Genomic DNA, 15,524 nt, shown 5'->3' on the forward strand with positions numbered 1-15,524 from the left:
AAATAATCCTGCAAGCTTTTTGCACTGACCGTATTAATTTTCTTTTTTTTTTTTTTCCCCTCTCTCTCTCTCTCTCTGAGTAAAGCTGCACAAGCCTAACATTTTTTGTGAATGATTACTTATTTCCTATTTGAAGCACAAAAGCTCATCATTTATAGGATAGGTCAAGCTTTCAGTGCCTATTAGTCCTTGTCTGGAATGAATTAATACATTTTCCTATGTTCATTTTCCTTTTCTGTTCTAGGAACAGTATTTGGGACATTTGTGCAAAGGAAGGAAGCAAAATCCTGCATCATTTTCAGGTGAAGCAGTAAATAACAACAAAAAAAATACACTTAAAAATTATATTTTCGTTTTTGTATTAGACTCACTGTGACTGTATCACTGTGAAGTTTGCAATCAGAAGTACCGGTTTTCCCAACTCAGAACAATAAATGGAGGGGAAAAAATGACAAGTAGCCCAGTTTAATTTCAAACGTTAATATATTTTCTATTTTATAGTGAACATACGCATCGTTCACCCCTTATTTGCAGCAACTATGACGTCCTCATAAAAAGGGGTGACATTTGTAAGATGCCTCTTAAAATAAATATTTCTTTTTATAAAATAATAAAACTTCAAATAAATATTCTTTACACTAAACAATATGTTGAAAAAATTAGAAAATAAAGGCTGAATTTTACTGTAACTGTACAATATACATGAAGTCCAAAGGGAAATCAGAGTCTTGTAATAGAAGGTTTTCATAAGACAAAATACAATCTAAAAACATACTGATTGATTCACATTCTTCCGAATGTACAACATATTAGTATAATATTTTGTGACTGTGCCATGTCTTATGACACCACTTATTTTTCACAGTTGAAAATATTATTGTATATACAAAAATATAGCACATTATCTCTGGCAGAAAACAATGAAAAAAAGGAGTCATTTGCTAATTTACAAATTTTGCAAGTACTATTCACAAACAATAGAGTTGCCGAGGAGTGTCTGTGTTGCTTTAGCTTATGCAATATGTGGGTCACAATGTACTGCATCCCTTTTTCTTTTTCTTTTTCTTTTTTTTTTCTGTATCCCACTAGCTGGATTCTAACAAGCGTATCAGTTAAGATGGAACACACAGAGAAAAGCATTTCACTGCAAACATCAAAGTATATCCCCAACCCTTCTACTACAGTGCCAAGACCATAGCAGCTTAGTTGGTTGCATATGTACGTTAAAATAATCCTTGTTACTTTTGCATTTCTTATTACTGATGCTATGTTGGCTTTTCAAAGTTTCTGGGGGGTACACTGGGAACTTTGCAGCAAACAGTGTTGGAGTGTTTACAGCGGCACCCAGGCCGATTTACCCGGTCGTAACAGCCCTGGCACAACTTAAGGCACCCCTTGGCTGGTAGGTAACACCACAAGCAAGGCAGAAAGAGGGACACCACACCCATGGCCGACCATCTAGTGCAGCAATGCGACTGACTGCAGGAACAGGGGTTGTCAGCACAGTTGTCCTCGTCATCGTTAGAGCAGTGATAGAACAGGCCCTTCACGCAGCAAACGCAAGTCCCGTAATCGACCACGTTCTGGGCTGAGCAAAGACACTGCTTGTCACAGATCCAACAGGATGGGAGGGTCCTTGGATAAGTGCACTCCTTACACTTACACTTTCCACAGTCCTCACACCTGTAGCTGTGCGCTCCCAAGTCTTCTTTGCTCAGTGGCTTCAGGTCACTTGACTTGAGCTCAGACTTGGGCTGCATTCGGACTATCCCGTCGGCAGCTGGCCCCGAAGATGATCCTAGAAGTCTTTGTTCAGATGAATTACTGCTCGTACTTGTCCTTGTACTGCTCCGTGAACCTGTGCTGACTGTGCTGATGGATCGGGACAGAGGCGCCCGAGGAGACGCGTGCGTTTGTGTGTGCTGAACCCGGCTAAAATGACGATGCTCGGGCAAGCCATGGGGCCTTTCATTTTTGGGTTGGGTTGCTAGCCGAGGAGCAGACTTGACCCCCGGTCGTGGGGCCACTGTAGGTCCTTCCGTGTACTCATTTGTGTTCCGGATGGCTCTGATCTGGTCCAATGACAAGACGTGAACCTGCTGCATCAGGACATCCCGCAGGTCGGGCTCCCCGTGTGGTCTCCCACTGTCACGCCGAGCCTGTAGCAAGGCCTGCGACCCGCTGCCGTGCTGAGCTCTTGTCTCCATCAGTGCCCGGAAGCGTGCTCACCCCAGCAGGCTTAGAACACATCTGAAATCCTGGAGCAACAAAAAGAGGATTCACTATTGCAACACATCTCATGCTCTCTCCAGCAGCCTTTCAGGCCTGCAGGATCCCACACACAATCAATTAATGCATCACCCATTAAAAAAAAGGAGTCACATCTGGGGCGGAGCATAGGCTCTGGTCAGCTGAATGCACTTCCCTTGGCCTGTTCTGCCTATTCCTATGGAGACCTTAAAGGGATTCTGTTCTAGGTCCATGCATCTTAACTTGTGACTCTAGAAAGTCTAAGTATTACACACACTATAACTATGGCTTCCCAGGCCATCTTCTAGTTACACCATGGCCTTAACAGTAGTTACATTTCAGCCACTTAAAGTGACTCCTCTTTTCACATCAACCTACTGAAAAACTTACATAAAAAACAACAACAACAACAACAACAACAAAGAACAAGCAAGCCTGCAAGTATTTAGCAAGTGTAATGTGACCTGCTGATGACAGACATATAATTCTCCAATTTTGTTTAAAACTGAATAATATTTTGGTAGGCTAGTCTCTTTACACATTAAACTTTACATGATGTAAATAGGAAATTTTAGTTTAATACCAATAGTCCCAAGAAAAACACTAAATAGCAATAAAACGTTTGAGGTTAGACATTAAATTACTTAGGGCTACCAAAAACTTCAACAGCACAAGTAAAAATATCTCTCCAGTATTTTAGTGTGTGACATACTTGTGTATACCACTGCAATTGTTATTTTAAGGCTAAATACTACAAAAGCAATGCTGCCACAGTTATTCTTTTTTTTTTAATGTGTAAAAAATTCCATAGGCTATGTTTCAAATTGTAAATACTACCAGGAGTGACTTGTGGGACAGAAGCATGCATAATATAATCAAACAATGCCAGCATCCAACAAGTCTACTTGATTTCTAATATTACTTTTAAGGATCATTAACTACAAAGTAGAAGCAAAGACTTAAGAATTTAAAAGGCAACCCAGTAAAAGGCCCAGAAGATGAGAACTTGTAAATAACTAACTTCAACACTCAGTAATGCAAAAGTTTCAAGTACTGCCCTCTAAAGTAGTTAATATTTGTTTTGCCTTTATCATATCTTAAAGTGGTTCCAAAATCCAATTACCTACACAAAAATCCAGAACAATATTTTACAATTAAAACCCAAGCAGGAACCAAGCTTCTTACAAGGACCACACAATGTCTTCAATTATACCTAGAAAGAGCACCACAGCATTACTCTGTACACATCAGTTACCAACAATAATACTATACTGCAGTATAATAAAATATAGCCAAACAGTTTAACAATGAGTATCTCGAGAGTCTGTCTTTATTCTAATAGCAGTGGAAAACATTTAACCTTTTAACTCCTGGCTCCCTCCCCTCAAGTGCTTCTTCTTTTCTTAAAAAATTAAAAAAGATAATCTAACTTTTAAGAGTGAATACCTGTTTTAAATATTACCAGTCATAAGTATTGGTTTGGACACAGAGTGTATGCCATGGTGTCCTCCTCCCCCCAGAAAAACCCCAAATAATCTTGCAAACTTATTTTGAAGCATTGCTCATGTTCTCTTCAAATTAAAACCTTTGCCATCTAAAAAAGTTTCAACCAAAAGCCAAAGTAGATTTTTCCTCATCTGAAACTATCTGGATATAGAAAGAACAGAAAATAAAATACCTTGCCCACCGCTGAAAGGAACTAGCAGCCCTGTCTGCCCTCCACGTCCAGATTTTAGCCAGACACAGCCAGCCGAGAAGATGCGCCGAACCAAACCCTGCCTCTCCAGAAATGACAACCCAATGCAAAGCTGACCCTGACCTGCTGGCGCTACCGACGACACCGGTCTCGGCGGCGGAGCACTCCCTCAGACGCCAAGGTGGGAGCTGGCGGAGAAGCCTCCACGCTTTGCCCCCTTCCTCTCTCCAGGCTCCATCCCGGGGCCAGCGGGGGCGCGCAGCAGGTGGGCGGCGGCAGCCCCTCGCCGGTAGCCCCTTGCCCGCGGGAGCGTGGCCGCAGGCGCCGCCAGCAGCCCCGCAAGTGCAGACGACCTGGAGATAACCGGGAGACATCCTCTGGGCTGGGAGGTGGGAGGGGGCTGCCACAGTCGCCTTATCGGGAAAGTCAAACCCATGTTTCCTTTTAACTCTTTCCCCCGGCCCTCCCCCCAAGAGATGCTAAAGAAGCCTTCCCCTCCCGGGGAAGTGCAAGGCGCCCTGAAGACGGTTCGAGACAACACCTCCGGGACAGCCGGGCAAAAGGCAGATTACCCCCTCTTGCTTTGCCATAAGCACCCATTCAGCTTCACAAAGCCAGACGCTGGAAAAGCTCCTCTTTATTTTACGCATATTCTGCAAATTGCCTGAACTTCAATCCGCCCCCCTCCGCCCCAGCCCGAAGGGACCCAGAAGGCATTTTCAGCAGGACACCGGCCCGAGCCGGGCGATCCTCCTTTTTCTCCCTTTTCATAGATCCGCTAACAAGAGAAGATGCACAACTCCAGCACATTTATTCGCAAACATGCGTTTGCCTGCAAACTCTTACGGGAAAGCACGTCTCTCCCTCCTCTGATCTGGCACTTCTCCCCATCCACGACGAGCTGAGAAGAAGCATTTGCCTTTTTGTGTGAGCATGTGTGTGATAACACGATTCCCCACTTCCAAAAGCCAAAGTCCACTCTCGCAGAGTGCCATGATTGTTAACTTTTCCTAGCTGGGATTGGCAAAAGAGCGAGCAAGGGGGCCGGGTTTCGCGTTCAGCACATTTGGGGAAGTTTAAAACGCAAGGGGCTTCTTGCGTGCTGTGGAAAAACCCCGCGTCTCGCTGGAAAGGAGAAGGCGAGCCTAAGGGGAAAAGTCTTCTGCCCGTGAATTTCTGTTTTGTGTCCGGAGCCTGTGCAAGGCACCCCCACCCCCATCCCCACCGCACACACACCAACCACCTCCTCTTCTTTCAAAGTGCTTTGAAACCCCCATTAAGGGCCGAGTGTGTGATCAGACTATGGATTAGGGCAAAAGGGACTTTACCATCGGGGTGGGGCAAACTGACACACAAATAGCTTGCTGAAAACACCAGCAGCACTTTTTTTTTTTTTTTTTTTTGGGGGGGAGCCGGTGGGGGGTTGTTGCAAAGTAAATCTACCAAAGGAAAAAAAAACACAACAAAACAACAACAATAAAAAAAAAACACAAAAAATTAAGGCTTTCGTTCCTCTCCACACATGCCCTCTGCATAGAACCTGGGGAGTAACTTTCCTCGTCTTATGGATCGAATTAATTTAATCACAAGATAAATACATATGCGTATACACACACACATATATACTTATACCAGACGTGCACTCACTTCCGAATTGCACGCATCTCCCTACGCCACTACAGTCGGGAGCAGATCACGCACTGAAAGGCGGGTTGCCCGCTCTGCCCCAAGACGGGGAAACAAGCAGCCCCGGCGCTCGCCAACCTCGCAGAGCCCTCCCTTCAACAACACTCCCCCCACCGGGCCTGTCGGAAACCCACGCGTGCCCGGCGAGACAGGAGCACGCAGGACCGCCCGTGCCCAGCTCCCCGCAGCAAGGAGAACACGCCGAAGTGTGTCGTGTCCCGTCCCCCCCCTCGCCTCCCGCCCCGCTTGCAGCCCCCTCAGGCATGCCTCTGTGCCCGCGCAGCCCTCCGCCTCCCGCGCAGCCTTCCGCCCCCCGCGCCCCCGAGGCACCCCGGCGGGGCGCAAACGCGGCGCAGCCCGCAAACCCCAGAGGAGCTTTGCCCCCCTCCTCCCCCGAAAGAAATCGCTCTGAAATCCCACCTCCGGCTCCTCTATGGGAAAGGAAGGAGAGGGGAAGGGGGGAAAGGGAGAACCTGTACGAATGGAAAAGGGATCGGCCTCAAACATTTCCACGAGTTTTCTTGGAGCAACCAAGGGGAGGGGGGGGTTACTGAAAAGCTTGTTTTGCAAAGAAGGAAAAGGCTCTCACCGTGATCGCGGCGCTGCACCAAACCCCTCTCTCTTTTGTATTTTCTTCTTCCTGCGGTTTGCAAATAAATCCAGCCCTAAAGCAAAAAAAAATTCTTTTCCAAACTCTGCTTTAGTCCAACTTGAAAATGAGAGTAAGAATGATCACCACGTTAAAAAGTCCAGAGCAAAGTTAGGTCCCTCTCCCCAGATCGATTATAAATATGTCTGTGCGCGTATATACTATAATAATAATAAAAACACCTCCGGATCGGAGTGGGTCTTTCTTTGCTCCTAAAAAGAAATCACTCGGTCTCTCTCAACACACTTTTTTTCCTCAATGAACAGGAGGCCGAATCGCCAATACCAAGTCACTTTTTTGTTGTTGTTGCAAATGATCAAGAGGAAGGGGAAAGCCAAAGAAAACAAAAAAAACCCAAACAACAACAAAAAAACTGGATCTGAAATAAAATCCCAAAGCTTTCTTCCACTGAACTCCTCCAAAAAAGCAGCTTGTGCAATGTAGTCGTTCTGCTGAGAAGCTGCTTGCTGCAAGCTCCTCTCCCCTCTCTCCCTCTAGCTTTCTCGCTCCCTCTGCGAGCGTGTGTGTTGCAGGCAGCTCTGTGGTTTGCAATCGGGGGGGTGGGGGGGTGGGGGGGGGTGTTTTGGGAGCGCAGCGGATTTGTGGTGGTGGTTGTTGTGTGTTTGGAGGAGGTGGAGGAGGAGGAAGATTTGAGATCTGAGCTGTAAGGGCTCAGCGTTTTTCTGTTCGCTCGCTCTCTCCCTCTCTCTCTCTCTTTTTCTTTCCGGAGGAGGTAGGGTGATCTCCCTGCAAAAGCAGCAGTAAATGGCGTCATGTGGATCTGAGGAGGAACAGAGCAGTTGTTGTCCCAGAGGATATATCGCATCCGGTCCCAGCTCATTGGCTCTGCGGGGCTACATTCACTGGCGCTCCCAGCGCCCTGCCAGCACTCCGAGCTGCGGGAGGCATTCAAAAGGGCAGCGCTGCTGCCGGTGCCCCGGCCCCGGCCCTGGCTCGTCCGCGGCGCTGCCCGGCCCTGCGCGGCGCTGCGCGGGGGCGGCGGTGAGCCCCGTGCCCGGGGCCTCGCCGCCGTAGCCTGTTTTCATAGGAGGCTCCTCCGTGCGCGGTCACACGACGCTCGGGGTTGCTTTTGTGCTCGTGTATTTACTCAGAGGCAAGCAGCGATAGGTTTGCAGGGGGAGCCCAGGGGAGCTGGCTTCTCCCGGGGAGGAAGGCACGCTCTCCCCGCCGCTGCGGGCTTTCGGGAGACACGTTTCCAGGTGCTCCCCGCTCCACGCCGGGTCCCCCCCCCCCACCTCCGTGTTGGTTTTTTTTTTAAACAGTGGAATAAAAGTTTACACTTTCTGTCCCGTCCGTCCCCTCCCCCCCTTCGCCACTTTCCAGCAGGCGGTCGCAGGCCGCGCAGGCAGAAGGAAGGGTGATTACTTGGGGCATTGTCCCGCGGATTATCGCGATCTGGCTGCGCGAGGGGCGCGCCCGTGGCCGGGCGGGAGCGCGGAGTGGGGCCCGCGGGGCGCGGAGCGGCGGGCCGGGAGCCGCGGTGGGAGAGGGCGGCGGGACAGGCCGCTGACAGCGCGCCGCGCTGCTTTCCGCGCCTCGGGCGGCTGCTGGGGGTTGCTGTGTCCCGGGAAGCAGGGGAGCCTCACGCCTGTGCGGCGGGGTAGGGGTTTTTTTTGAGGAAAAAAAACCACAACACCCCTTAGTTTTAATTAATTCCTATTCGTGTGGGGGACACGGTCTGCCAGCAGCTCACAAAGGTGACTGTCTTTGGGCGTTTCCTGACACGGCCACTGCTCGGTCCCTTTTGTACGCGCTGAAATCACCAACGGGGTCACTGTCGCTGGGCCCGGGCATCTTGTGCCTACATGTATCTTTAAGCGCGCAAAGCAGCGTATCCACGTAGGCAGGCACCGAGCACGAATCTACCCGTATCACGTGTGGCACTGCTTAAAATACACCCGATGTGTAGGGCAGTAATGCATTGCATTATTCACATGAACTCTGCAAAAATCCCACCGGCCGTTTTTACTACTCGAGACAATTTTGCAGGCACTTCCTCTTCTACACCTGCTAGTCACTGCTTTTCGAAGGGTGGTCATTCTCAATAAAAACATGGAAATAAAAAGGTCAGTGTCTTACACGGACTGCCTTCAGGTCTCTCCCATCATTTTATACGCCAATATCCATTCTTCCACAATCACAGAATGGCCTGGGTTGGAAGGGACCTTAAAGATCATCTAGTTCCAACTCCCCTGCCGTGGCACAAGGACACCTTCCAGTAGACCAGGTTGCTCAAAACCCCGTCCAACTTGGCCTTGAACCCTTTCAAGGCATGCCCAACGATAATATTCTGAACTTGCAAATTATTTCTTATAGTAAGGTTAGCCGGGTTTATACGAGTCCAACTTCTTTCCTTCCTCGGAGGCTTCACCAGCCGGCCCCTGTCTCCACCTCGGCGGGGACGGTGCTCGGGGCGCTGGCGCCCGTCCCATCCCCACCCTCCTCACCCCCCAGCAGCCGCAGACAGAACGAAATGCCCGCCGGGGCGGGGGCAGCCCCGCTGCTGGAACCGCAGCCCCGCGGGGCTGGGTTTCTTTGGAGGCTCCCGGTGCGCGGAGGCGGCGGCGCGGCCGCTCTCCCCGCCAGAGGGAGCGCGGCGCCGGGGCGGGGGACGGCGGCCCGGAGGCACCCGCCGGAGGCTCGGCAGAGGCAGCGGCCCCGCCGTCGGGCGGCGGCCTTCGTGAGCAGGGGAAGGGGGGGAGGAAGCCCACGGGCCTTCCCCTAGGCTTCCCCCACGGGAGGGGGCAGCCCACAGCGTGGGCACCGACCTGGGCATCCTCGGCGGTATGCCCGATGTGCAGGCTGCGGCCCCGGTGTCAGGCAGGAGAACCCTGGGATTGGACGCTCGTAGGTGAAAATACCGGGAAAAAGAAGCCACGGTCTTCATTTCACTTCGCTGGAAAGAGATAAAGAACTTCCTCCCACATTAGCAAAGTCAAAAAATAGGTGAAGAGCACTTTGTGCAAGCCTATACACATGGGAAAGGTCTGTTAGATTATTTATCAGTGTTTATACTGAGAATATAAATAGTGCTTAAAATGGGAAGTTTGTAGTACTGTTTTTAAATCTGTCTTCAGTACTTACAATCAGCAATTTAGATGCCAGTTCTCAAGCGCAGGTGTATATGCTTAATATAGTGTGTAGTCCCAAAGATAGATATGAAAACAGTGAAACTATTTTTATTCACAGACTCAGTCATGTGTGCAAAATGGTGAAGTGTCAACGTCTTACAGCAAAAAAAAAAAAAACACCTACCAAAACCCCCCCAAAAAACAACTTCCCCCCTTCCACCCAGCATACCAGCATCCTAATGCTGCTGAATTTTGTAAGATAATCACCAAACCTGCAAAGATTTGTGCCCAAACTTAACTTGTACATGCGTAATCAATAACTACTGCACAAACATGCAAAATTAAGTGGGTCTTTGTTTGTTTGTTTTCGAGCTGAAACCTCTGAGCTGAATTCTCAGGCCTTTAATTTGATGATTCTTTGTAGCCAGCTTTCGTTGGATTACACATTTCTCATTACTTCTCATGGATCGTGGTTCAATACCTGTGACTATGTTTCCCCTAGTGGTTTGCTCCGACCACTGCATGATTTTTTTTTGTTTTTAACCCAAGCAGACCCTGTTTTTTGGAGATGAAGGTCTTCAGTTCATTCTCAGCACAGGAGTGTATCTGTTGTGTATATATATGTGAACACACACGTATACTTATCTTTATATACACATATGTATGTGCGTGTGTGCATGGTATTAGAATAGTAGCAATTCCAGTGACTTCAGGTGAAGGACTGAAACTTCTCTGCAACGTCCTCAAATTGTCCCAGATTTTACTTGGTTTAATTATCAGATCCGGGACCTCAAAATAAGTAGCATTTACCCCTTAGTGTAAAAGAAAAGGAAGTTCATTCATAAGGAACTGCTTCTCCCAGGAGAGTGAAAGTGCAGTAATTTTTGCTGATTTCCAGAATATTTTGTGCATTATCTCATGAGTTATTGAGGTGATAAAAGGATATTGATCCTGGAAGGATAAAGTTTGGCTGCATACTGCTTCTAATGTCCAATATTTCCTTAGAAACTTAAACCTTTAATTGGGTGACTTTCATGTGTGTAACTCTGGAAAATATAATGTGCATAGGGGGATTATAGGATTTATTATTTTTTTAAAGTAGTTTGTAGATTAGCTGTGAAACTTTTTTACCTACTAATATTTCACTGAGATTCTCAGGACAGACAAGGACACTTAGATATACCATAGAAACAGAAAAGTCAAACTTTCTGTACTGTGAACAGTTGGACATTTTTTATTTAAAAAAAAAAAAAAAGTACATCCCTGACTCACTGCAATTAGTTTTGCTTTTGTGATTTTCACTGTAGGTTACATGAAGGAAATCCCAGAATTCCTTAAGAGGGGAAAATGAGCAAAGGCTGCTTGGGAACCCACTCTGGCAGGATAAGGAGTAGCACTGTTAAATGTGAAAAATAGAATAAATACCTGCCACTCTTGTTGGGGATTCACATGTTCTGCAGCTGCTGGGATTTGGTCTCCTGCTTTTAGTCATGTCCAAATCTTCTGGGATTAAACTACTGACTGTTATTCAAATTTAGCTAATGATTGCCACTTTCATTAAAGGTGATATAGGCCAGATCCTGTGTAACTTTATCCCACCTGATGCCTGCCCCAGTATATGGAGGAACAGTTGCCAGGAGAATGCTTTCTTGTTAAATACCAAATATACTTATGTAAACCTAAAAATAAACAAATCCTTTTCCTGGTCCTTCTGGAATTATGCTGAAGAATATGTACATTTAGTATTTATAATATAATGTAGAACTTTTGCATATAAATTGTTCTAATAAAGCTAGTATACTCTTTGATGTGCTGTTCAATGTTATTTGGTTATATTTGTGTCCTTGATAAAATCAACGTAGGTTTGTTTGGAATTCAAGTTTATAAACCTTTCCAATTTACATAATGCATTTTGTAATTAGTTCTCTCTTCTTAAATACCTTGAGACCAAATGTTCAAACGTGGGACACTGGCATGGACAGTTTATTTGCTAAACTGGTATTATAACAGGCATTTTATGGTGTATTTGTTTGACCTAGGATTTCCCCCCTAACATTTTAGACTGCTTCAGTAGAAGTAATCACAAGAATGACAGCACAGACAAGCCATGTCTGTCAGTGTTTAAAACACTGCACTCTCTAGCCTCATTTCCATTAGAGGCTAGATAGCACTGGGTTTGACTGTACTAGGATTTTATGCAAAATAAATTGATTGCCTATTAAAATGTTAGTAAGTAAGTGCTAGTTTGGAAATTCCCAAAATATTCTGTAGCAAGATATAGACATTTTTGTGTTCACCTGGGATTAAAGTAACTCAGAAGAAATGGAAGATGTCATTGCTAGCAGTTACAGGAAATTTGGGAGAAAGAAGGTTTTTTGAAGAGACATCACATCTCTACTGTGGTTTTTCAAACTCCTTGAGTCTGTAGACTTTTTCTATGGTTTAGAAGTGGGGGGGGGGAAAAAAAATCATAAGGGAAGTGCAGACTTTCTTAGAAAATTATAAATTATAAGACCTCCCATTTAGAAGCAGTCCATAGGAATCCACAGATCACAGTTAGAAAACCACTGATGTAGAGATACCCAAACTAGCTCTAAACTGCAATGTAGTGGAAAGGTAAATGAACATCCTAGGTACTGCAAGCAGTGTAGCTGGAAGAGTGCAGATGCCTGCTCTTCTCTGAAGTGTGAGGTAGCTTGCATGGGTCTCCATGCTGTGATGGTTACCCACCTCCTGTAGCATTTACCTTTCTTCACTGCGGGTTGGGGTTCAACAAGTATCTCCAAGAAATTAGCAGTTGGTGGCATAAGGCTTGCAAGCCAGACAAGGGGTATGTACAAGTAAGACTTACAGGTTTGCTGCAAACAAAAGCAAGGAGATTGAGCAATTGTTAAAAATTGTATCGTCTTTTTTTTACCTCGGTTGTGAAATGCTTGTATTCATCTGAGTGCCACATAAAAATGTCCTGAAAGCAGAGGTGTTGTGTGCAGAACAGAATCTTTTCCCAGAGATGCATTAATTTTGCACAAAAAGGAAAAAAAAAACAAACCACAATGATGGTTCCCCATAATTTCTCTGAAAATCAGAATGCAACAAAAATTACTGTTTGTATTGTGGCATTAATAAAATAAAAAATAAAAAAATGTGCAAGACCCAGATGCTACTATCTGACCTGCATAGCACTGCCTCCCTTCTCCTGATTATAATGGCAATATCAACAATTATAATTAAAATTATGACTTTTGTATCACAGTTTTCTCTGAAGATCTCAAAATCATTTACAAGTGATGTCACAATGTGTGTTTTCTAGGGGAGAAAACCCAGGGGTGAAAGAAAGAAGTAACTTATCTGAAAACAAAGAACTAGGAGTCTCAGGTCCCAGTCCAGTCTCTCCGCTGTGTACATGCGAATTCCCACAGAGACCCAAGGCACTGTATTTCCTTGTGGGCTCCAGGGTCTTTCTTCTCAACTAAAATTTCAGGATCTTTGTCTAATAGAATCAGAACACCTTAAAAGAGAGTAGGAACTGTTAGATAATTATCTTACTCAGAGAAGAGGACAAAATGTTTGATTATCTAAACAAGGTTATCTCTGCAGGAGCATCCACTCCCACTACTTGATTAGAGAGTTCCTCTAAACTTCCTGTCTCTGCATCTGGAGTAGTTACTGCTATCTTCTTTGTGGTTTTGTAATCATCTTTTCCTGTATTTCTAAGCAGGCCTATTACTTTCAAAAGCCCTGCAGAGACAAAGGCAGAAATTAAGTGAGAAGCTGAACCTCTGAGCTGTTCCTTCTAAGCAGGCCCCTGATGCCCTCTGGAGCCCAAGTGAAAGTCTGTGGTGCTCCAGGTTTCAGAGGGAATCCAGCAGTCTAGAGCCGCTCCCAGGATAGTGTCCTAATTAATGAAAGCTAAAGGAAGTGCTGGAAATAGTACTACAAACATACGCAACAAATCCACCACATCTGACAGAACAAACTTGCAAAATAAGCCCACTGGAAAACATCTTCATTCTTGAGGTTAAATGCTTAAGCCGTTTAATGTATTTTCTTATTGTTTCTTTCTTCCAATACAGTTCAAATGGACATAAATTATATCAACTTCTGATGGTTCACGTTGTGTCAAAGCAATTAGGTTTTCCGAACTATGTGCTATTCAGTTTTTATTTTCTCTGTTAGCTCTGTAGCTTTGTTTTCTCCAGAGACACAAATTACAGTTGTATAAAATCTGTCATAGCTAAGGAAATTTCTGTTAGTGCTTTATTCAAAAATCCCGCTGCAGACAATATAAATTAGTGACCTTTATTTAGTTTAATAGATTTTGTATCAAGTGAAGTTTGACTTTTGAGAAGACACGGCCTTTGCAGAGTTAGGGAATATGTGTATTTAGACGATCAACGTGTAAAATTGTATGTAACAACGGTACGTGCTCGGCCACAGCTTGGGATAGCTTTAATGCTTTCATGTTTTGTCAAAGCTAGAGCTTAAACAGCCAAGGCAAAAATCTTCATTCAGCCCAGCTTCAAACCCAAGTTTTTTTTTTTCCGTGGTAAAAAGGAAGAGGAGAGCGAAAGCGTTTTCTCTGTGGTGAGGGGGCGGCAGGAGGGAAGAAAGCTTCGTTTTGCAGGGACCTTCTCGGTTTTAGCATTGCAGAAGCCGATTCTGAAGGCAAGTTAATGAAATACAAGCGGGAATTTCCTCCTCTCTCCTTCCTGCTTCTATCTTTGCCTGTCTCACCTTTTGAGAACCTGATTTGTATTTGTATACATGTGTGTGATCCCGATTTCATTGTTTGCCTTTTCACACAGGCACTTTCACCTACATCCCACCCCCACTCTCCCCCCCTTTTCCTCCCTTCCTCTCATTTGGCAGCCAGTTGGGCTTCTTCCTGCCTTGAATACCACATTCCCTGATTATTCAAGCTCAGTCATTAGCACCCTGTCCCCCTACTGAAATTATGAATGAAAAGCCTTGTTGTTCTTTACAAATAACTCGGGCTTCCTCAGTCAGTCAAATTCAAATGGAAGTGACTGCCAGACAAAGCGCCTGTATGATGGACAGTCCTCTCAGCAAGTGATCAAGGCATACAGGAAGTTTTAAAAGGCACAATATAGGTAGAGCAGCCTGGGCGTTCCCCCCCGGGTGCGGGCTGGTGAGCGGGGGTTGGGGAAGAGGGGGCAGCCGGAGTTGTTTTTTTTGTTTGGTTGTTTTTGTTTGTTTTTTTTTGGGGGGGGGGGGAGGAGATGGAGGGCATCTCTAGGCGCGGAGCCCCCTCCGCCCCCTCGGGGCTGGTCATGGCGACACCTCCTACACCTTTGCCCGGCCGAGACGGGGCCGGGGCCGGGGCCGGCACCGCCGCGTCCCAGCGCTGAATGCCGCGGGGGTCGCGGGCCCCGAGCGGCACAACCCCCCGCGGCCGGGGCGCATTGTCGGCGGCCCCCTTTTCACCACGGGGGAAAAGGTAATTGACAGCCCCATTGTCCGCCCCGGCCCCCCGCCGCTTTAAAACACTCCGGGGCCCCAGTCACACGTTGTCAATAAGAGCTGTCGGAGGTGACGAGTGAAGAAGGGCTGTTCAGGAAACAGTTTGAGCCCTTCAAGTGGACAGGCCTCAGTGACTTCTCCGGCACTCTGGCTGCCACAGGCAGCCCCTTCAAAAATAACCTCAGAGCAATAAATCAAACATGTTTCCTGCACTATACAAGGAACAGCTGGTTATTTTTCCTCACTTCCCCTCCCCCCGCTCCCTTTTCTTTTTTTTTTTTTTTTTTTTTTTAAGCCTAAAAATTATTTAAGCACAGGAAATCAAGCATGTCAAAGTTTGGCAAAGCAGTTTGGGTGATTTAGTGGTTACAACACTTCTTTCTCTCTTAGCCAATCTTTGGGCTTTGACTTTTTATCTCCTTGTTTTCACTGGTTTCTGCATCTGCTCTGATGACTGGGATAACTTGCCCCTTGTCTTCCGCACAGCAAGGAAAGCGATCAGTGCAGTTTGCAAGGAGAAGCTGTTCCCCCCGATTGTACCCTCTTGCAGGAACTCTCAATCAAAAAGATGTCTTGGGCTTTGTCCATCTGTTTACTTAGGAACAAAAACTCTGCACCTGAGCATTACCGAAATGTCTTCCCATAAGCAAGTCTGGACATCTATGCCATA

At 46.2% G+C, this 15,524-nt stretch overlaps 1 protein-coding gene across 3 annotated transcripts; it reads right to left on the reverse strand.

Moving 5' to 3' along the window:
• Positions 1-464: 464 nt before the first annotated feature.
• SPRY2 (sprouty RTK signaling antagonist 2) lies at positions 465-7,041 on the reverse strand. Of its 3 annotated transcripts, none has more exons than XM_051608414.1 (2): positions 6,222-7,041; positions 465-2,258 (listed from the first exon to the last, which is right to left on the reverse strand). In XM_051608414.1, the coding sequence occupies exon 2, from the start codon at positions 2,205-2,207 to the stop codon at positions 1,266-1,268; it is 942 nt and encodes a 313-aa protein (XP_051464374.1). In that variant the 5' UTR covers positions 2,208-2,258; positions 6,222-7,041; the 3' UTR covers positions 465-1,265. The 3 variants fall into 3 exon arrangements, with proteins under 3 accessions (XP_051464374.1, XP_051464376.1, XP_051464377.1); XM_051608416.1 differs by lacking the exon at positions 6,222-7,041 and adding an exon at positions 4,070-4,236; XM_051608417.1 differs by lacking the exon at positions 6,222-7,041 and adding an exon at positions 3,929-4,063.
• Between the last annotated feature and the right edge of the window lie 8,483 nt (positions 7,042-15,524).

This window comes from Apus apus, chromosome 1 (genome assembly GCF_020740795.1).
Source record: "Apus apus isolate bApuApu2 chromosome 1, bApuApu2.pri.cur, whole genome shotgun sequence".
NCBI lineage: Eukaryota > Metazoa > Chordata > Aves > Apodiformes > Apodidae > Apus > Apus apus.

What these genes read in the sequence shown, in the direction of transcription:
- SPRY2 (XM_051608414.1), bottom strand. Translation starts at nt 2,207, where the DNA reads ATGGAGACAAGAGCTCAGCACGGCAGCGGGTCGCAGGCCTTGCTACAG.